At 40.8% G+C, this 22,031-nt stretch overlaps 3 protein-coding genes across 3 annotated transcripts; all 3 read right to left on the bottom strand.

The window, feature by feature from the left end:
* Window positions 1-240: 240 nt before the first annotated feature.
* clcc1 (chloride channel CLIC-like 1) lies at window positions 241-7,243 on the bottom strand. The gene is made up of 10 exons (XM_018673198.2): window positions 6,778-7,243; window positions 6,558-6,665; window positions 5,692-5,802; window positions 5,236-5,457; window positions 4,866-5,006; window positions 4,662-4,761; window positions 4,354-4,451; window positions 3,157-3,303; window positions 2,537-3,067; window positions 241-1,728 (listed from the first exon to the last, which is right to left on the bottom strand). Exons 1-10 carry the CDS (start codon window positions 6,907-6,909, stop codon window positions 1,630-1,632), a joined length of 1,689 nt encoding a protein of 562 aa, XP_018528714.1. The 5' UTR covers window positions 6,910-7,243; the 3' UTR covers window positions 241-1,629.
* Window positions 7,244-9,352: 2,109 nt separating this feature from the next.
* On the bottom strand, window positions 9,353-16,653 carry ftsj3 (FtsJ RNA 2'-O-methyltransferase 3). The gene is made up of 21 exons (XM_018673204.2): window positions 16,465-16,653; window positions 16,259-16,364; window positions 15,649-15,695; window positions 15,068-15,147; window positions 14,838-14,937; window positions 14,528-14,722; window positions 14,298-14,413; window positions 14,014-14,118; window positions 13,626-13,726; window positions 13,406-13,492; window positions 13,137-13,298; window positions 12,832-12,967; window positions 12,517-12,713; window positions 12,080-12,191; window positions 11,729-11,810; window positions 11,394-11,538; window positions 11,213-11,307; window positions 10,871-10,973; window positions 10,423-10,606; window positions 10,158-10,252; window positions 9,353-10,049 (listed from the first exon to the last, which is right to left on the bottom strand). Exons 1-21 carry the CDS (start codon window positions 16,529-16,531, stop codon window positions 9,779-9,781), a joined length of 2,586 nt encoding a protein of 861 aa, XP_018528720.1. The 5' UTR covers window positions 16,532-16,653; the 3' UTR covers window positions 9,353-9,778.
* Window positions 16,654-17,236: 583 nt separating this feature from the next.
* On the bottom strand, window positions 17,237-18,753 carry plaat1 (phospholipase A and acyltransferase 1). The gene is given in 4 exon segments (XM_018673209.1): window positions 17,237-17,407; window positions 17,946-18,210; window positions 18,610-18,674; window positions 18,676-18,753. Coding segments are annotated over 4 exon segments (510 nt in total). The 3' UTR covers window positions 17,237-17,305.
* Window positions 18,754-22,031: the final 3,278 nt, after the last annotated feature.

The raw sequence follows: 22,031 nt of genomic DNA, 5'->3' as shown, positions 1-22,031 counted from the left end.
AAAATACACAGAAAAAATACCAAGGATATGACTAGTGTGTCCCTCAGTAGTACCTACAGCCATGTCCTGAACATGTGTGTGAAATCATCAACCAAAGATAAAGTTTGAAAAAACAAAACATACTTAGTTGCTATATATGATATTTAGGGAAACTTCTCCTCAAATCTGTTTAAGGGCTCCTTCATTGAAGTCTGGGGCCCAAATTGCTCTAAAAGAAATATGTGTTGATCAACCTTAGAATAAATTCAAGATTTTGTTTAATAGAAATGTTGCCTGTGCCTATTCAAGAGTATTTTTGCCATGACAGAATTTCACAACACTCAATGCTCAACAGAGTGCTCAAAGAATGAAAAAGTGATTATCACAATAACTAGAGGGGAAAAAACCCTCCACAAACATGCACAAATAAGTATTTTATTTTAATTTCTGTTCTGTTCTGGCTACATGATGTCCTTTCCCCCTCTCATTCAGTTTCCATGCTTGACACTGCACCAACACTCCGAGCTGACTCTTTGTCTTTGTGTGCACTCAGGTGGCTGTGAAGTGTAGCACAAATATAAACTGAGAAAGACATTATTGACAGTCTGCTTAGGTTTAAATTTGGAAGGAGATATATACTACACATACTGTACTTCAGGTTGCAGCTGTTAAACATATGATTAGACATCAAAACATATGTTCTAGATAATTTTGGATGCTCATTAGTTTGTGAGAACAGCAGGACTCCAACACACAAAGCCATTTGTCTTTCAAAATGATTTTATACTGCAAAAAAACAAATAGAATACATTCTGAGCCTTTCATGGTTTACAGACTGTTCTCCCTGATAACAGGTGGATGCCATCTCTTAATCCTTTACATAACTTACTTCCAGAGGTCATGGTTGTAGTGTTATATATTATTCCCCTTGGCACTTCGAATAAACTGAATAATGGTTTGCAACCAAATTGGAAAACCGTGTAAAACAACAGTAGACATTATGACTTACTAAATACTAATGTATAACTCAATGATTCTGTGATGATCAAACTGACTTATAAATCCTGTTATGCTTTATATAAGCAGTTTGTCCTTTCTCATAGAAAATTAAAGGAGGTATCACTGCTGCTCAGCATCAGTATCTCAAGCTTCCTATAGACAATCAATCAATGAGCACAAAAAAAGCTTATTGTTGTTGTTGTAAATTGAAAAAAGTCATTAATTGTTAATTGTTCATAAGACTGTGATTCCTGCCCATGGATAAGACACAACAAAACATCAGATCAATCAGTACCGTTTTTAAAAACACTGCATCAGTTTTTTGTTTCCCTGATATTGCTTTTAGTCTGACTGAAGGCTCTGCTCTCTACTTCTCTGAGGAAACAAAGCTCAGCCGGAACCATCATGAAACAGTGAGCAGATTCATCAACAGTATTGGGTAACCGCGCAGCAGCAAGACTTAGTTGGCAACACTGGGGCTGGTTCCACATTAGGCTGCCTTTAAAATGTTACTGATGCACATTTCAGCAACATCTGCCACCAAACACTGATGACGCTAATCTTGCTGCTTTGACCGATGAAAGAGCAAATCTGTTTAAGGGCTCCTTCATTGAAGTCTGGGGCCCAAATTGCTCTAAAAGAACAAGCAGTCTACTCTGCTTGTGCTGGAGACGTCTCCTGGATGGAGACTCCAACAGGTTCAACATCTGTGACGGTAGAGGTCCCTTTTTCAGCTGGGGCTTCCAGGTCCTGCAAACCACAGTGTGAGAAACTTTTAGACATTAGAATGACAGTTGTGATAATAATAACACTGATCTTGGGAATTAAGCACATACCTGGCTTGTTTCCCTAAAATTTTTTGACATTTGGTTGCATGCTTCAAGTCTTTATTTTCATCATACTTTGCAACAAGTCCTAAAATGGCGATAAGATCTGATTATCTAAATTTTCTCATATGCAGTGGATTTCAAACTCCCTGTTGCTGTGGCAGACAAATTACAAGGCAGATTTAGGTGTGAGTCGTTAACAAATGTCATAAACAACCATGATTACACTAAGAAGAAAAAATCATTCTGGATTGAGGATTGATTTCATGAGATTTTAGCCATTATCAAGTTCACACAAAGGTACGTATGCCATGGCATCCCAGCTGAAATCCACTGCAATTAGAATTTGTGTCATTCAAGAGACTAACTCGGGAGATATGATGTGGCAGAAACACAAATGTGACACAGCAAATGAAGAAATAAAATCTAACCACAGGATACTGGCTAAACACACTCAGAAGAACAAGATGACTTAAACATTTTAACAGCTATCATCAAAACACAGAGGTACACTGAACAAATACCCAAATAAAAATATGATCTAAGTGTTAAATATTTATTTACCAATGTGTGAAGCTTATGATTATTCACCATCCCATTAGTACACACACAATACTGAAGCATTAAAAAAAACAACAGGGATATTTACAGTTAAGAAGCACTATCATATATGTAAAATCTGATATTAAGAGAATTTTTATTTAGTTTTCCTGTATTTTACAAGAACTCACCTGAACATCAGTGTGTGAAGGCTGCCGTCCCGCTGGCTGAGATGAAGGTTTAGCCTCTGATTTAGATGAATCTGACCGAGTGGCTTTAGTTTTTGTTTGGGCTCTGTTAGCAGCAGAAGCACTGCTAGCACTCGCTCCCTCTGGCTCCTCTTGTGCCTCCTGCTGACTTTCTGGATCTGAGTCAGCAGAGAGATTCTTGTCTGGATCGGGTCCTCCTTCACGCCGCCGGGCATCTATCTCATCCCCTCTGAAGGAAGGGTTCAGTGTCTCCACATCCACAGGGGTTTGTTTTTCCCTGGGCCTGTTGGGTTGCCTCTGACGAACCTGATTCCTCTGCAACCTGACATCATCGGCTCGGTGTCTTGGGGCTTGCTGTGGTGCATCGCCCCCTGCTAAGTGGTCACGGCCCTCGATCCTCTGGCGAGGCTGCGGCTCGTCCACCAGTGGAGGAGGTGGATCCCTTCGAGGGCGACGTAGAGGTGCAGTGATGCCATGCTGGAAGGCTGCCTGCACACTGCCGTACATGAATACCTGTAGAGGAGTCACATAAAATACCAGTATATAGATTTTATTTATTGTGGTATTCATGTGTCAGTGAGAATTTTAGTGAGGGTCCTTACCAAAATGGAGAGCACAATTGTGAGCAGAACTGGGATCTGCAGGGTAACTGGTAGATCTTTGAGGAGGGCGCGAAGAAATTCACTGATCCCCTGGCCAAAGTGCTTCAGTGGCTCCGTGATAAAGGTTGTGATGGTAACTGATATTGCCTAAACAGAGAGGGATGTTTAAATGTAACCTATGTGCCATTTCCATACAAATACAGATAATAAAAACTAATACGGATATTTAAAACCAATGCAGAAATTAAAGTAGTTCAAGACTTTCAATTTCAAGAGGACTCAAGCATTGAATAGTAACATATTTGTATGATAGAGCGATTAACTGAAATGCTTTCATTCTACAAGGATCACCATGAAGCAAAGGCAGCACCATGTAGAAGTCCCTTAACAAGCCCAGGATGACCTAACCTTCATGTTAGGTCTATGGCTACAGCCCAGAGGCCAAAGAGAAGTCTTTGCAGTGGAAGAGCCTGTAGTCTAGAATCATCAGGTCAGGAGCGCAACCAAGAACGTGCTCGCTGTTTTCTTGGACAGTCGTGGAGCCGTGCACCATGAATTTGTCAGAGTTTCGATGCCAAGTTCTACTGCACCATTCTGAGGAGTCTAACTGAGGACATTCAGCACCAACGACATGAACAGTGGCACTATAGCAACTGTGTGCTGCATCATGACAATATGCCTGCTCACAGCTTATTGAAAATGAGTGAGTTTTTAGCATCGTCAACACAAGCGTCGCTCGCCACCTGCCCTACATATCAGATTTGGCTCAATGCAACCTCCTCCTCTTTCCAAAATGTAAACTCAAGCTGACGGGTTGTCATATCGACACAGCTGAGGAGATCCAGGGCCAGTTGCAGATGGTGCTTGACGCACTTACAGAACAGGACTTCCAAGAAATGTCCCCAGTGCGACAGGAGGGCTGGGAGCAGGTGTATCACTGCACAAGGTAACTACTTCGAAGGGGATGGTGGTTAAATTTAAATCAGGTGCAGTTTTTGCTTGATATATGCATAGTCTTGGAACTTTCTGATCGCACCTTGTACTTCTTCTTCCTTGTACTGGACCATACGACTCGTGTTAGAGCAGTGCAACATTCTGGTGGTTCAACGCATTGATATCCCTGGAATGACGTCACGTTTTAGACACATGCCTATACATAGCCTGAGCAGGTACCACCACACCAGCCCAATGACCTACCTTGGTTGGAGGTACCAGCAGAATGGGATTGACCATGAGAACTTCATAGTATCTCTTACAAGGGTCATCCTGAAGAGTCCAGGTGCTTCGGAACCACTCTGCAGGGAATCAATCACAGTCAGTCTATTACAGCAGCTGAGAGTGCTGTATTGTGCATTAAGCAAAACATTAAAACCAAAAGCTGTACATCTGATATGAATATGGGACAGTGCATGTGAAAGGATCCATATATGGAGCAGTGGAGAGATCAAAACCTGACCACAGACACCAAGAATCTGTAATGTTTGTTTTACTTGTTATTAGTTTACCTTTCAGACTATCACTCCAGTCAATTTTCTTCACTCCAGTGCACTTTTCATTGACGCTGTCCATCTGCACTATGTTTTTTTGGTGCTCAGCAAAGGCAATCTAGACCAAAAAATTTAATGGAATTACAAAAATATTTATTAGTTTTTAAAAAAGCATTGGATGACAGCTATAACAAGAGTGAGGGAACTGAAACAGCTCTTCACCTTGTACAGATAAAACCAGTTCCAGACAATACTGACGAAGAAGCAGACAGCAAACAGTCTACTGAACTGCATGAACCAGGAGACAGTTGTCCACAGCTGAGTGCAGATGATGGCCACTATGACCAGAACAAACAGCCCCATCTGAAACACAAGCAAGAAGAACAGAGGGAAACTGTGAATATTGCAATGACTGATGGATAAAGGCAATCAAAGAGAGCTGCTTTAATCTCTCATTACATGTAGGTCTTTGGTATTTCCAATTTCAGGTGGAGTTTAAAAAGTTACCAAGTGAACAACAGACACTCAGGTTTGTAACAGGCCTATCTTTCAGATTCACAAACAAAGACTTCAGATTAATGAATGAGCTCACTTTTAACAGTGTGTCAAGCTCCACGCCAAAAGTGTCTTCAAAATGCCACTTCCAGGCCTCGTAGTCATGTGGTTTAAGATCCACCAGTATCTGACTGATGGCATTGTCCAGAGCCCCTGTTCTCCAGCTGTCTTCGCCCTCCAGAAGTGTCTGAATCTCTGCCATGGCTTGTTTGGACAGTCTGATTTTAGCATCGTAGAACACGTCTGAGGAGTCAGTGGGCTGGGGAGAAAAGGGATAGGTGTGTTAAAATGCCAAAGCCCCGTTTTCTGCTGTTTTGTCCCAACTACACCTTGGTTATATTGAATTAGTGAAGCAGAATTTTGTTTGAATAAGGTTAAGAAGAGCTATCAATATCAGGGATATAACATTTAAATAGAAAGGCTTGTAAGTCATATGATTGCAAATGTTTTTGAGATTAGCAAAAACATAATGCAACATGAAATGACCACCTACCAACCCAAGTTTTTGTATTTCCTTCAGGAGCCTGCTGAGGAATCTCCTGAACACTGGATGGCATGTAGGCTGCTGTGAGATGAGTGTGATCTTCTTCTTTTGTTCTTCAATCTGAATAAAAGCAAAGCACAATATTTGCAGTTACAATTACTCTACCAGTCTGGCTGTGCTGGCTGACAGCGTCCTGCAGAACAATCAACTATCACAACAATCCCACTTTTAGTTTTGTTGTGTCCTGACAACTTGCAAATGCATATACAGAAACATTTTTGAACAAACATTACTTCCTACAGCAGCCAAGAGACTAGATTTGACACTTTTGTAAATTAAATACCTCCTAAGGCCTTCTTCAGAGAAAACTATAATATTAAATATTGTTTTCTTTTCCTGCTGCTCAACCTTTTTAACTGTCATTATCCACAGTGCTGTGGTGGACTGAATTCCTGTAACTCCTGACAAAGGTGTAGCTCCTAACAATGGATGATGCCCTACACCCTCTCTGCTCTGGTGGCTGGTCTAGATGGCATACGACCACCTCAAAGTGTTTGAGAGTTCTCAAGACCAACATAGGTACAATACTAGGCACAAACAAAACTCTGCTGTAATGCAAAGATATGGTGCTTTTGGATCTAAACCTTTTTTGAATGTGAGGGCTAAAATTTTACAGTTACCAGATGACACGAGATCCTCTGAATTTATTACAGTTAGGTAGTAAAAACTGGGAACTGACACAGAGATATGCTTTAATGTATTAATTTTTTATCTGCATTTTACAACTTTTGGTTTCATTCTTGTTTTTTGGACAACAGTAGTGGCATGTAAGGGTTGTCTTATGTCAAAAATAACTCCAAAACAAAACCACCAACCTGTCTCTGCAGATCCACTACCTGACCTTTACACGAAGCTAGCTCGGCCAGGCTGGAGTCCTGAGTGGACTCTCTTCTTTTGGTTGCCACGTTGTTGTAGTTTACTGGCTGAAGAGCAAACACACACACACACGTCACAACAGAGGTATTAGAGTGGCCTCAGAGCATTCAGGACAATAGCAATGTTGTTAAATGTGTAGGCTAGTCAACATCACCAGACCTCAGTGGGCTTCCTCATCGTTTTGGTGCTTGCATCGTAGTTGAGCATATCATAGGGGTCGACCCAGTCCTCGTCCACCTGCTGCCCCGTCACACCCAGTAACAGGATGCACAACAGGAGACTGAAGAGCATCCTGGCAAAAACAGGAAGGTCCTTTCTCGACTAACCGTCCGGTGTTTAGTTAGCTAGCTGGACTGGAGGTGGAGGTTTAGCTAAAGGAAAGAGAAGTACAGGAGGCTAACTTTACTGTCGTTGCAGCTACGTTAAGTCAGCGCTGAATTACAGCTTTTGGCACAGCTACACTGTCAGACCCCCCGACTCAAACTGAGCTCTTTAAATATTTTTTGTTGTAATGTAAATGTCATCTCTAATTAGGAACAAAAACAGCTCATCCTTACTACAAGTTACCACCACACAACAACAAACGCTTTACAGAACCTTTGACACATAACGGAACTTCCGTGTCGCGAAGGCTCACGGGAAGTGTAGTTAGTCATGTGCCTTATTTTATCCCGTAACTACATCTCTTTCACCGTGGAAAAATTAAGGTGTGACTTATTCTGGGAGAGCAACTCTATTCCTAATGGAAAAAAACTGAAGATCATTATTTTGGTAAAAATGAATGCCGTACAAAATACAATACCACCACGTTGAGTATAAGTGCAAAAGAATCATTAAGAAAATGTACTTTAAATATTAAAAAAATTTGCCACACCTTTGAGAGAAACATGGTCCCCTAACCCTATCTTGTTTCTAATGGATAAAAACAAAATACCTGTGATAATGTGTAGATGAAATACTCAATGTCAAACATAATTTACTTCCAAAGGTCATGGTTGTAGTCTTTGTTATGTATTTATGTTTCTACATTTTGTTGCAGGCTACTACAAGACATCTTCCTCACTGTTTTCCTGTTGCCTTCCTCACATTTTGTTCTTGCTGACTTACCACTTTAAATTAATAAACTGAAACTCACCTATTACAACTTTTTCCACCACACCAAACCATGACGTCAGCAATCCATCCATGCTCTGTACAAGCAGTTTGTACTTTCTCACAGAAAATGAAAGATGTATCACTGCTGCTCAGCAGAGAATCAATCAATTACTACAAAAATAGCGAAGAAGAAATATTGTTATCCCTTTTAAATTACAAAAGCCAAGTTTATATTGAAATTTCAAAATTGAAACAAGTCATTACTTGTTCATTGTACTGCCAAGTTTTATTTGGTCTTCTGTTATCATTATATTGAAACTAGGGAATTCTAGTTTCATAAAACTGTGATTCCTGCCCATGGTTAAGACACAACAAAACACCAGATCAAGTAAACAGTCAGTTTTTAAACATTTTTAAACTGTGATATATTTCCCAGATTATTATCATCAGTCTGGCTGACGTGCAGTTGACTGAACATTTTCAACATGTGTCAGTGAGAGAGACGTGGTCCTTGGTTGAGGCTTGCAGGTCCTGCAGGAAGAGGGGGATGTTGGGTTTATCCTCAGAGCAATGCTCGGTCAAGTTCAAATATTCTTCTGCAACCTGCTATTGACTTGGTGCCCTGGGGTTTGTGGTGGTGCATCCCCTCCTGCTAAATGGTCACTGCCCTCAATCCTCTGGTGAGGCTGCAGCGCATCCACCTGTGGAGGAGGCGGAGCCCTTTGAGGGCAGCATAGAAGTGCAGTGATGCCATGCTGGAAGACTGCCTGCACACTGCCACATATGAATACCTGTAGAGGAATCACATAAATATGCCAGCATAGAGAAACATCATCTGATTTTATTTATTGTGGTATTTAAGTGTCAGTGAGAATTTATCAAGGATCCTTACCAAAGCGCAGAGCCCACCTCTGCACCCATCACATTCATCACCATGCCTCATTCAAAAGGAGGACTGGCTGTCAGGCTTACTGGAACAATGGCTGCTGTAATTACTGGAAACCATTAGATGTCACCATGCTGTCTTTCAACAATACATGGCAACTGATCCATCATCAACAGTAGTTCAGAAAATAGAGCACACAATGTTAACAGAATTATAATCTAATTTTTTAAAAAAGAACAATAAAGTTAATAATTTTAGGTAGTGCGCTTTTAACCATCAAAATAAAAGCAGATGGTATTTTTTAAATAAGCTTATATTGTTTGTGGTTGCACTGGAATTTAATTAATTTCAAGGAAATATCTCAGAAGGTTACAAATGTAATAAATGGCTTCAAAGACAATGAAAAACAAACTAAGACTGACTAAGCTGATTTATATTCGTAAAGCATGAAACTGGGGTGTAACTGTCACTTCCATACAGTTGCCTGGTGTCAATTTAGTGAGGCTCAAGGGATCCTTAAAAAAATCTGGCACAGATTTAGCTGCAAACATAAAATTCATCTGAAAACAGAGCAGACTTTGTGTATACTTGATCACACACCTGGGAGCTCCTGGTGCTTCTCACTCCTTTCTCTCTCCTGGATAGAAAGTAATCAATACATCTTATGTATTTGTTCAGCCACTTTCATTTGAGTCACATTGATCAGCCCAAATCATTACAGAAATGAGAAATGAATGACACTGAAATAACACATTTCAACAAAACATATTTATTGCAAAGATGTGTATTTAATATTTACAAAATTCAATGAACACATATTCACTGTTACGGTGTTAAACTTGATTTACAGATCAGCTCTTTGGTGAGGCCACTCCATTCAAAGAGCTTCAGACAAATAATATACATCTTTAGAAAGACGTAAACGCAACACCAGCGCTGCGATACCCTGGGATCATAGCTCAAGTGTCCGACAGTTCAAGGTACCTCAGCAAAGGTTGCTAAAAAGAGGGCATTTGTGTCAATGACCAAAGTTCATTTTAGCCTCTGTCCATGTTACAGGAGCCCAAACTGTGGGATTTACCTCACAAAGCTCCATAAATGCTAACCTGCAAATAAGCCCAGGCAATGTTTAATAGTTAGATAGAAAGGCAGGACTGTGACAGGGTTATGGGCTCAAATTTATTTTCCTTTTCGCCCTTTACCACCCTTCACTCCTCCTTTACCACCTTTTGATGCTCTCCCTTTGCCTTTGCCACCTTTTCCTTTGCCCCCCTTAGCGTGTTGTTCTTTCCTCTGCATTCCCCGCATGTCTTTCTTCATGCGACTGTCCACCACTTTGAAGACACCCTTGACGCCGGGCGGCCGTCTCACCTTCTTGCCGGCTCCCTTTTTAGTCACAACGTACGTCACTTCTCTCTTCTCCTTCCCCAGGCCTGCTTTCTTGTAGATACTGGCAGAATGAGGAAAAGATCATTTTATTATTCCTGAAATTATAGTTTGATGAAGTCATAATTTCCTTTTGAGGCACTGCTCCCACCCAACATGTGTGACGTCATACCTCTTCAGCTGAGCCATCTTCTCTCTCTCAGAGATGTCCACTGTGTTGACGACTGCCTCTGCTTTCTTCTTAGCCTGCTCCATCTTTTTCAGCATCTAGAGAAGTCAAAGAGGGGCCAACAAATTACAAAAAAATAAAAGTTTTGAGTGAGTTTTCATACATGTAAGTATAGATCTATCAGCTATAATGATTTCAATAATAATCCAGTCTGATCGTCTTTTAATGTCTTCAACCTCTTTGCTGTGTTTTTTTCCCCTTAACTTACCCTCCTCTTCTTCCTGGCCTTGGCCTCAGCAACTCGTTTGATGGGTCGGGCATTGATCTCCCTCCATTTTTCTTTGTACTCCTCCACCATCTCTTTGGTGACTGGCACTGGCTTCTTCCGGTGTTTACGCTCATCATCCAGGAACCACTCAGGTACCTCCCACTGCTCCTCAGAGCTAGCAAACCTGCAGGAGCGTACAATCAGTTTGCTGCACAGCTACATACTGATATATGCTTTTCTTATTTAACTTTGTCAAACACTAGGCCAGTGAAGCATTTCTACTAATGGATGTCACTGAACTAGCTCTTTAGACCACAACATGTGTAACAGATATAATCAATCAATTAGTTTAAAAATGATTTAAACCCTGCAAAATTAATACATGTAACACCTCATCACATATTTTTGTAGCTCACTCTCTCTCTCTCTCACACACACACGCACATACCTATGAAAGGAGCTGTCCACCAGGTCTCTGGCTCTCTTCTTAGACGTAGCGATCTGACAGCCCAGGGCCAGGCCCTCTGCATCCAGGATCCTGGCTTTCTTACCTGAGGTGCACAAAATATACACAGATCCACAAAGTTACACACAACATCAGACTGAAGGACTCTCACAGGCTGTCTGTTATCATGTAAAAGTGTTTTTGATTGATATACACAAATGTATTAACTTAGTTTAAAAAAAAAAAAGCTTCATACTTTGATGTCTGGTTTAATCTGCAGTTTCTAGAACAATTATCTCATTGGAAATACACCCTACTAATGTGAAAGCGTTTTTTGTTACTCACTGGTGCTTTCTACAGGAACAACCTGGAACTCGTCATCATCGGCCTCTCCCAGCATCCCACCAGCCCCCTTGGCCTGCTTCATCCTGGTAATCTCCCTGGAAAAAGGAGCAAAGTTTTGAGTGATTTATTTGTACATTGTTTTAATTGTGACTTAAAGCATCCACAGTAAATGAAGTTTTACTTCTCGTCGTCGCTGCTGTCGTCTGAGTCGCTGTCGCTGTCCTCCTCAGCCTCCTGTGAAGACGGTCCTGCCTTTTCCTCCTCTGGCTGAGCAGCTTCCTCCTCTTCCTCTTCTTCCTCCTCAGCTTTCCTCTTTTTACCTTTTCCTATAAAAAAATTACATTAATGTTGTCAGTTCCACATACAGGAGAGCTGCTATCCTCGTACAAGTGATGCAGTTAGTTTTATGCTATCGTTTTTGTGTCAGGACTTTATAGATTGTGGAAATATATTTTAGAAAAAAATTGGTTTGATGAACGTGTAAATAAATGAAGGACAAACAGGGGAGATGGTTACCTGTCTGTTTGTTCTGGAGCCACTCAGTCTGTTGGAGCTCGCTCTCTGCGTCTAACTCCAGGTTGAGCTCGGAGAAGATGCCCTGCAGAGTAAAAAGGGCGGCGGGGTCACAGGGTGGAGATCACACAGAAATCGGATATAAGCCAGGAGGGAGATCAGCAATGATGTGAAGAAAGAACCAGGCAACCAATTATAGTATAACATCAAACTGTGGAATTAATGCCACGAATGGCAGAAAAGGAACAACCGAGCTGTATATGTTGCACTATGTGAGAGCATGCGCGCGCGCGCGCGCACACACGCACACACACACACACACACACACACACACACACACACACATAGACAAACCTTGCTGAACCACAGGTTGCTCTCTCGCTCTTTCTTCTCATCCTTTCCCTCCAGCTCCACCAGCAAACCACCCTCTTGCTCTTCATCCTCCTCTTCCTGAGCAAACTGCACTCTGGGAAACACATACAGGAATTAGCAGAGAACCGAACAGACTTGTTTCATGTAGTATTCCCTTATCTGGTGGGAAAAAAGTCAACGATTGTCAAAATGAACAGGTTTCATCTGTCTACTGGTTGAAATGTAATCTTTGCTTCAAATTTAAGGCCTGAATTTAATACAGTTGGAGCACGTTGTTCACAGATGAAAACAGATGAGTATGACACAATTACAATGAAATTAAAATAAAATAAAAATAAAAGAAGAAAAAACACTTTCCAGGCAACAAAATTTTTAACAAATTTAATTAGAAAACGCAGGCCTGTTCCTGGTCTACTTACTTCTTCTTTGGTGCTTTCTTCTCCAGCTCTTTCTGTCTCTGCTCCACCTCTTCCAACTCGTCTTCATCTAAATCAGAGGCCAGGGACATTTTATCCGCGTCATCGTCCTCCTCCTCTGACAGGTGAAGATCGTCATCCTCTCCATCTACCAGAGCGTCTGCTGCCTGCATGTCCCCCTTGGATATATCAGCCAGCACCTGATGGAGAGACGTCAACGTGTTAAACAAAGGAAAAACCAGCTGGCGTTGGTGAGAGGTTCATCTGCTTCTCTGTGTGAACCGGAGCAATTGTAAAGTTCAGTGGGAGGATTGTTACCGCTTGCTTCTTGATGGTGGCGAGTGAGAACATGGATGAGTCGTTGGTGTCGGCGATGGAGACGCCCGGAAGGTCCATCTTCAGCTCCACTCTCTCCCTCTGCTTCCTCCGCTCCTTCAGCAGCTTCCTCTTCTTCCTGATGAAGCATGACAGTTATAAAAACACTGTTTTCCTAAGAAATGTCATATCAGCAAGTGTTTTTTTCACTAAATCCACATCAAGGGCACTGTAATTCATCAAATGGACAAGCAGTAAAAGTAGCAGAAAATAAACGTCCAGAGTAACAGGAAACAAGTTTGTCGTACCGTTTGAGCTCAGCCACCTCCTCGGCTTTCAGCTCAGCAAGCTTCATCTCCATTTCTTCCTCCTCGTCATCATCCTCCTTCTCCTCCTTGTCCTCCTCCTCCTCCTTTTTCTTCACGTCTGGTTCTTCCTCTGAATTACCCTCCTCTTCGTCAGAACTTAAGCTAAAAACAAAGCAGAGAGGGTTTGTGATCTGCTGTGACACATCCCAACAAAACATAGAACAATATTTCTGTGGCTTTTTGCTAATGTGCCGTATAGAATAGTGTACCTGATCTCCTGGTCAAGCTGTTTGGCCTCCTCCTTCAGTTTCTTGGCCAGGTATCTCCTCAGCTTGGACCTCCAGTTAAGCAGCAGGCTGCAGACATGAGGATGGAGAAAAGAAGAACACACACACACATGCATACCTGAGTCACTCATCTTTTCTGTATTTCTTGAAAAATGCCAACTTTGCACAAACCTCAGCAGTGGCAGACAGATAAAGGGCTTACCGGAGCTCTTTACGGCCCAAGACTTTGATGTCGCGACAACACTCCTTTATCTCATCACTGGTGGCCGAGTGAGACTCCAGGTCTGGGTTGTCAAAGGCGATCTGAATGAAGACGATTGTGTGAGAATGGCAATGCGGAAACACTTTTCTTTGGCTGGATTTTTACAAGTTAGACTTGGTGTTTTCATGGCATTAAATAAACCACATCTAGTTGCTCCTCCTCAGCGAATAACTAAACCATCTCTTTGACAGCAAAGAAACTCAATCCACTGAAGAAAGAAAGTGGCTATAGTGCCAGGATACATCTTACACAGTTACAGTTTATATTTACTGTTTACGTAATGACAGCCTCGGTCGTCCACAAGTTTTCAAATCAAAGCTAATCTCACCTCGCTGGCTTTCCCCAGGAAGTCCACAGGGTTGTCAGCTTTGAGAAAGGCCGTCACTGTGAAGCTGTGGTAGAGTGTCAGATCGCCGTCTGTGTATCCCTCCGCCTGGAACAGAGGAGGAGATGCTCCATCAGTGTCTTAATCAAAAGTCAGACATTTGTGAGTGATAGCAATTTATGTGCTGTTCAGGTAATTACAGGAGATCACTGGAAAGTCCTGTTTGGTATTCTTATTGTGACTGAGCAGTTTACTGCTCATCTAGTACTCAGTCATCTCATTCTTGCCTTTGGCTTCTTGACGGGAATCAGCTCCCTCACAGTTTTGGCCTGCACCTCCACCTCTTTGAACGCATGTTTGGGGTCAAAGAACTTGCTGTCGATTTTATCCGGGGCGACAAAGCCTGGTAAGGAAAAAAGACAAAGTGGGTTTAGATGTAATCTGCAGAGGCCACTAGGAAACAGGCTACTCCTTTGGAAAATGTATTAAAATCCAGTCATCATAGATCGCCGCTGACCCTGACAGATGACAAAGATCTCGGCGGACTCGTTCCTAGACGCCTGCGGCTTTGTGGCCTGCACCTTCTTGAAGAACTGCTGGAAAATCCAGAGCAGCGGCTGGTAGTCTTTGGAGCGGAAGACCTTTGTGACAAAAGTGCCACCTTTGGTCAGAAACTCACAAGCTAGCTTCAGAGCCATGAGGGTCAGATGAGCTAGAGGCGAAGAGGAGAACGGAGGGAGAGAGATTTTAGGTTCAAATACCACCCACCACGACGGATGTCAAATTTAAGTCCAGTGTGCTGAAACTCCTGCGTTAGCCTTTCTTACCTTGTGAGAAGGCATCATGCTGCCAGTTGGCTCCCACATTCGGAGCTCCATCGTTCAACACCACATCGACCTTCCACGTCTGCAGCTCCTTCCGTAAAGCCTGCATACAGGACAGACGGTATCTCACTCAACAAATACACATTAAAAACGGTTTGTTATAGCCTCTGCTTTTAGAGAAATCTGATCTTTGGAAAACACAGAGACACTGGACTCTGCAGCCGCTGTCTCACCTGTCTGCATTTCTCAGTGGTGATGTCTTCCTGCAGCGTCACCACGTTGGGGATGGGCTTGATGGGCACCAGATCAACACCTGACAGGAGGAAACAATTTTTAAAAACATTCACCAGCATCATCTCAGTCACTGTCATTGATTCTAACTGGGTTACTCCAAACGATAGATAACAATAGATGATGCTGGATCGAAAACTATTTTTTATTAACTGAGCAATCCACAATTTATTATTTTTTTTAATGGTTTCCGGCTTTGTTAATATCATTGATTGCTGAGTCTTGGCTGTAGATTGGACAAATCAAGCAAACTGTATAGGACACCTTGGACTAAACACTTACTGAACCAAACAATTTATCAAATAATTGACAGATCAACTGATAAAAATAAATCATTAGTTGCAGATGTAGATGAGATTAATCAGTACAACTAGAACTGAAATTGATATAAAAATAGAAAGAGGTTAGATTAGTAGCTATGATGCTAAGAAATGTATCATTTTGAGTCACAGAAGAGAATGAGAAACATTACAACGGTTGGAAAATTGAATCAACACAAATTGAGACAGACGAACAGACTCACCAATAATGAGACTTGAAACGGGCATAAACTTGGACGCTACCTGTAACCTGCAAGGAAAAGTTTAATCATCAGGGTCTTTAAAATGTACTCATATCCCACATGTCACACACTTATTTCTCTGAGGCAGAAAATACAAATACAATGTGTTAGGAGCATCAAGTTAAAACTAATGCAGTCTGACACAACATTCCTGTAATAAATCCTCCCTCCATGAAGGCCATAATGTTCTGTTTGTGTTAAAATTGTGTTGATTTGACTGTAAATAGGTGTCAAGTGATGTTTTGGCAAAATGTCATTATCAAACAAAGTCTGTTCCTGCTTCTATCAGGTATCATTATGGGCAGGTTCTTATCAAACACCATTAAAGAGGAAAATCTGTGTGATTCGAGTGGCAGTGCACAATTAATATTGAAGGTTGAACCACGTTTTAACAATTTAACTACTTTCTGATTTTTATAGGCGCACGTTTTTCAGAATTAAATGAACACAAAGTAAGCTGTTTGCAACTGGCAAAGGTTCACACGCTGAATTTAATTTAGAAAAATCTTTGTTCTAGGCCCTTTGACAAAGTTATGAATGTTTCAGTTTCAGATGTTGACAGGCAGCTCACCATCCTCCCGGAGCAGCACACAGGTCGACCAGAGCTCTGGCTTTCTGCAGAAACTGAAATTTACGGTTGAGCTGGATGAGCTTGAAGGATGAACGAGAGCGATAACCTGAAAAAGACAAGGCAGGGTTGAGCGAGTTACCTAGCAAGCCGGCTAAAGCTAACATCTACCTCAATGCTTGTTATCTTCCCTGAGAGTTGTACTATACCTGTTTCTTTAGCCAGGTGGTAGAATTTATCTTTTCTGGTCTTTCCGACTTTGAGTTTCTTCCCCATATTTGTCGCTGTGGTGTTACACTGGACTCACAAAACTGAAATGTCACACTTTGTCAGGACATAAACCGTTCAAGCGACGTCTCAGGAAAACAACACGTGTGTCTGCCTCGGCGCAGATATTCTACGTCACAGTGTAAGGTTGTTTTTTTTTTCTTCTTCTTCTGAGTTGTCTCCGTTGTTCACAGGACGCTGCTGCCACCTGCTGGTCTGCAAATAAACCAATTTAATTTAATTTAATTTAATTTAATTTAATTTAATTTAATTTAATTTAATTTAATTTAATTTAATTTAATTTAAAACATCCTGTGGTAAGTCACCTATTGCATTTTATTAAGTATTGTGCAAGTACAGTTTTTAAATGCTTATTTATTTAAGCATTTGCACATTTCAACTTGAAAATGCTTATAATCATTAGTTGCAGCCCTTGTTTAAGATGTAAGTAAATGGTAGTAGTGATGGAAAAACAAAAAATTAAATTAAAAATATATAAATAACTTTAAGACCGGGAACCTGGAACCTTGTCACCTCACAGCATGTCAGTACAGATAATGGATGGATAAAAAAGATGTAAAGTAGCAGAGGTGTCTGGTCATGCAGATGTTTTAGGCTAATAAACACAATTGAAACCACATGATGTAGACTTCTGTATATGAGCCATGGTACTGAACAAGTTAACACACTTTTTTGTATTTTTAATTAATGCTTTATTTAATTCTTTTTATCACAGCCGCATGAATGTTGGGAGACAACGCAATTCAGTGAAGATCACAGCTGTCAGAAAGGCCTGTTTCTGGATCGTGTGTTGATCAGTCCCAGGACAGAGAAGGCACTGGCTGCTGCCGTCACCAAACTGATGGCCCCAATGGCCCGTGTAGCCTGAGAAGACAAAGAGAAGCAGAGGAGGTGGACTGATTTAGGATTATTGTAAAGGAATAGCAGAGGTCAGAATAAAGCAATATGCAGTAATAGCCCTGAATTTTATTGCATGTCATGATACAGTGTAATTCACAATGAATCAACTCAGAAACAGTTGTACATGCTAAAAATGTGTCTGTTGCTCATGAGAAGGGACAGTCACCAGGTTGTCATCTTACAGGGTTTTGGTAGATTCCTCTCTATTGTATCCCAATTTGTTATTTAACTTGTGATAAAAATAAGTTTGTTTTCATGTTGAATTATTGATCGGTGTTCAGGCAAACAGAGCAGCTCACATGCTTACATAAAAACAAATGCAGACTCCAGAAAGTAACAGAAGCTAAGAGGCAAAAAAACAGGCATTCTCTTTTCTTCCAGAACATATATTTCACATGTAAAACTATGACAGTGGTGACATTAGTCCCTGTGGTCTGTGGAGTGATGAAGTGTTTTGCCCTGATGGCATGAAATACAGAAACAACACAAAACACTGAGATACCTGCTCGGACACCCCCTCCCCGTAGCGCAGAAGGGTAACAAAGTGCTCACAGTTGCTCCCAAGCAGGTCATAAGACACCTCCTGGCCAATGAGGACTTGTGCTCGCTGGATGATTTCACAGACAGGCAGGGGTGTGTGGTTGTGGTCGTACTTGTTGTTGATGCGGTACGAGTCGCTTCCCACCACCTCCTTCAGCAGCTGCATGCGCACCACTGCCTTCCTGCTGAAGACAGACTTCACACTGGACATGGCAGGCTGCCTGGCTCTCATCTGAGGAGGAAGAGGAGAGAGTGGGATTGAATCAACCCAGATTTTCCATGACTCATACAGATTAGATACTAGATGTATCATGTCTCAATCACTCCTCAATAAAGAGCCAGAATTACAGTCATTACAGCCTTTAAAGTTTCAGTTAAAGACGCTGAACTTTTTACCAATGTAATAAGGGAAACCAGTTGAAAGTGAGGTCAATACTTCCAACAAAAAGTTGAACTATACTGATTTTTAGGGGACTTTAGGAGTAGAGTAGCCACACCTGCTCACCTTAACTATAATATGAAACAGAACTGTTTTTAAAGGGGAAAAACAAGAATACTTTTTACCTTAACTATCACATTTAGATAAGAAAAAATAAGAGCTTTTGTTTGTTTGTTTTTGCTTCTACTGACCAACAGGAGTTAAGTTGATGATGTAACCGTCTCCCAGGTAGAGAGCCCAGTGCTGATAGGCCTGGTCTGAAGATCTCAATGAGGTCACCGGGCTGTGGGTCACCAGAGGGGTCAGGAAGGTCAGGGTCACTGGAGGCCATCTACACAGAGAGCAAGTTGTGTATTTAGTTTCATGAATTAATTGTTTTCATGAAAAGGTATATAGAGCTCGTAGTGGTCTGCATGTGTACTAGAAAAAAAAGGACATCTGGATTATAAAATACAAATGTATAAAATACTGAGTAATTAGCAATTTGGAAACATTAAAAGTTATTAAAAGTAATTTATATGATTTCATACTATGGTCAAGAAAACATCTGATGGAGGCCTTGAAAACCTATAAATTAAGAAATAATAAATTAAGAAATTCATATTCTGTTTTTCTCTGACTCACTCGTGTGTTCCTTCTTTGGAGGTCAACAGGGTCATTCATACTCGATCATTACAAATCCACATTCACCCTTCATAAAAACACACACTGTTAAAGTACAAGTCATTCTAACAGCCAGTCAACTTACTGTAGAGTTTTCGTTGTTGTTTATCCATCCCACATCATGCTTCCACAAATTCTAAAAAGAAAAGAAAACATGGGTAGGATGTTTTCGTGTCATTCGCTGAAACAAAACTGCTTTTAACCCACTGACACACCAGTGAATGTGAATCAACTAGGAGAAGATATCTTTTTAGTTTTCTTACTTAGTCAGTGGTAAGACAAGACTAAAAAAAATAACTAAATTCCCAGAGAAAGAGAATGCTAGATAGGATTTTACACAATGTAAAGGTCACGACCACATACACACACTGACAATACACACCAGCACACACATACAGACAATACACACATGAGCTGTTGTGTCACCTACGCTCTCACAATAGCACCAACACAATGGGGAAGCTGACAGAAAAATAGTTTGAGCCCAGGATATTTCACATAGGAGGAAAAACACTTGTAAATGTATATTTATAAAAAAAACATCTCCACAGTTTTTATTTATGATTGAACTGCTGTGAATCACCCAACATAACAGTTTAAATTAATGAAATTTCATGGTTTTCTCTTAGTTCCACAGAGACGAGAGTTCAGTTTGGATCAAAATGACACTTGAATGGGATGAAATCTATATCTGCCCAGGAGGGCAATTAGTATATCTATCTCATTAATAATTTAAGACGCTGAGGCCACGCTGCTGAAAAAAGAGAGATGCCTATTATTTTGCCGAACCTAAACTGTCAGAGGGTGTCACATAAATTATATGGAAATCATAATGCAATAATTTTACCGCACTAAAAATAGAAAACATACTTCCACTATACATGTAAACAGTCTGTAGGAATAATATAGAAACACAATATGAGATATAAAAAGTATTGCTGACACCATTTAGATATTTTGTCATAGCATTATAGTATTACTAGAGTGGTTTTATTAAGGCTATAAGAAGCAGTCATGTCAGAGACTCCATCAACCAACAACAGAGCCAATGCATACAGGACTAATACTTACTCAAACACCAGCATCTTTTTCTTCCTCACCATTTTAATTCTCCATTATAAATCCGCACATAGTCATAAAAAAATCCAGCAAGAAAAGAGAAAGAGTTCGATTCTAAGTTTCTGAGGTAACAGGAGGTTTTCAAATATCCTAAAGCCAAACAGAGGCTGGAGGTGGAGGTGTTTCAGTGTCCGCTGCTCTGACCGATGTCGGTTTGCCACAGTTGCTGAGGTCACGCACACACATATACACACAGAGAGGCGTTTCCTCTCTGGCATTGTCCCATTCACAGGCTGCTCTTCTGAAAAAGAGTTATTGTGAGCTTGCAAAGGCAACACATTCAGTCTGTGACTCGTTTCATTTACAAGCTGTCTCATCTCTGTGTGTAGACAGGTAACATTAGGGTAGCAGGCCATATGCATGTTCATACAGTCCCTACTGATTGGACCAATGTACCATTTTGGTCATATATTGTGTTGATATTGACCAGAAAAGTCAGATAACAAGAGTGCTCGAATGGACATTGAATTCCTGACCTTTTCCAAGTGAAAAACTAAAACAATGTAGAGATGCTGACACAAAATAAAATTTCCTGGGGTATCCTGGGGTCTGGTCGGGGACCTTTGTTGTATCTCATCCTCCATCTCACTTCTCTCATTTCCTGTCCTTTTGCTTCCCCTGTCTGTCTAATAAAGTCAAAAGTGCTGTAATAACTACTTGGGGCTACAGTTAGGTAGGTTCCTCAAATTAATTCCTCAGATGTTATTGCACTGCTACTCTTTACTTTTTTACAAACTTAAAGCAGTAATTGTGACTCGTGCAAAAGTTTGGACTCCCTACTCAGAACTCCTTCAGTAGCTTTTACAATAGGGCAATCGTACAAATCTGTAGGATCTGTAGGAAAAAAAATGTGAAAATTAAATAAAGAGTAGAAAAACTCTTGGCTGGCTACGACAAGTAGATGTGATATCTGGCAGAGGATTGAAATATAGATGTACTGTATGTCATTTCTAATATTGTTTTTCCATGCTTTCTGTGCAGCAAACCCGTCTCGTGTACCCTTAGTGTTTCAAATTGGACTTGTGTCTTAGGGGTGGACTACAATAAAGGACATGTCAGGGGTTGGATGCATTCTTTGCTCATTGATTGGCTGCTGTCCGCCAACCTTTTCGTCACTTGTCTCCGCCCCCCTGTCCTAATCAAATTGCCACTGTGTCAAGATAACTGCAGATAGCCTGAACAGAGCAGGAAGTTTGTTTTGAAATAAAATCAATGTCAAAAAAATCCTTGTAAGTTCAACTGGCAAATGTATGACATCTTAGCAGTAGTATGGCATGGACTTAGTAAAAATGTGTGATTTTACTTATGATATCAAACAGTCTGTGAAAAGCTAGAGTCATCCAACACCCTCATGTATTGTTTGGGGTAATGGCCTTTTTTGAACTGTTGACTAAAGTCAATGAGTTGAAAATGTATCAGATGTACTGTAAGCAAAGTTAGCCCATTATTGCATAGGTGTATTTTTTATTCCTTTGAGATGTATCCTATCTAAAATTATATTTTGCTTTTTTCTATATTATTATAGGACTAGTGGCTACTAAACTAGTGAAATCTGACCACAGGTGACTGTAATTCTGAAACCTCAGAACAGTAAAACTAAACAACAGTTGCCGTAAAATATCAACCTTGACATAACAGATACTCTCAAATCAAAACCAAAAGCAAGGGTGAATCGGTTGCGTTATAAAGATAATCACCACATATATTTAAAGCATATGCAAGTCAGCAGGAACCTAATTCAAATCTTATTCAAACACGTTCAATTGCTTGTCCTTGTGGCACAATGTCAAAGGTGCTTTTATTTTTGAAATCCATTCCGGAAGTGTG

The sequence above is a fragment of the Lates calcarifer genome, linkage group LG17 (genome assembly GCF_001640805.2).
Source record: "Lates calcarifer isolate ASB-BC8 linkage group LG17, TLL_Latcal_v3, whole genome shotgun sequence".
Taxonomy (NCBI): Eukaryota; Metazoa; Chordata; class Actinopteri; family Centropomidae; genus Lates; species Lates calcarifer.
Note: the sequence above shows the minus strand (reverse complement) of the source record. Positions and strands in the feature narration are given on the sequence as shown.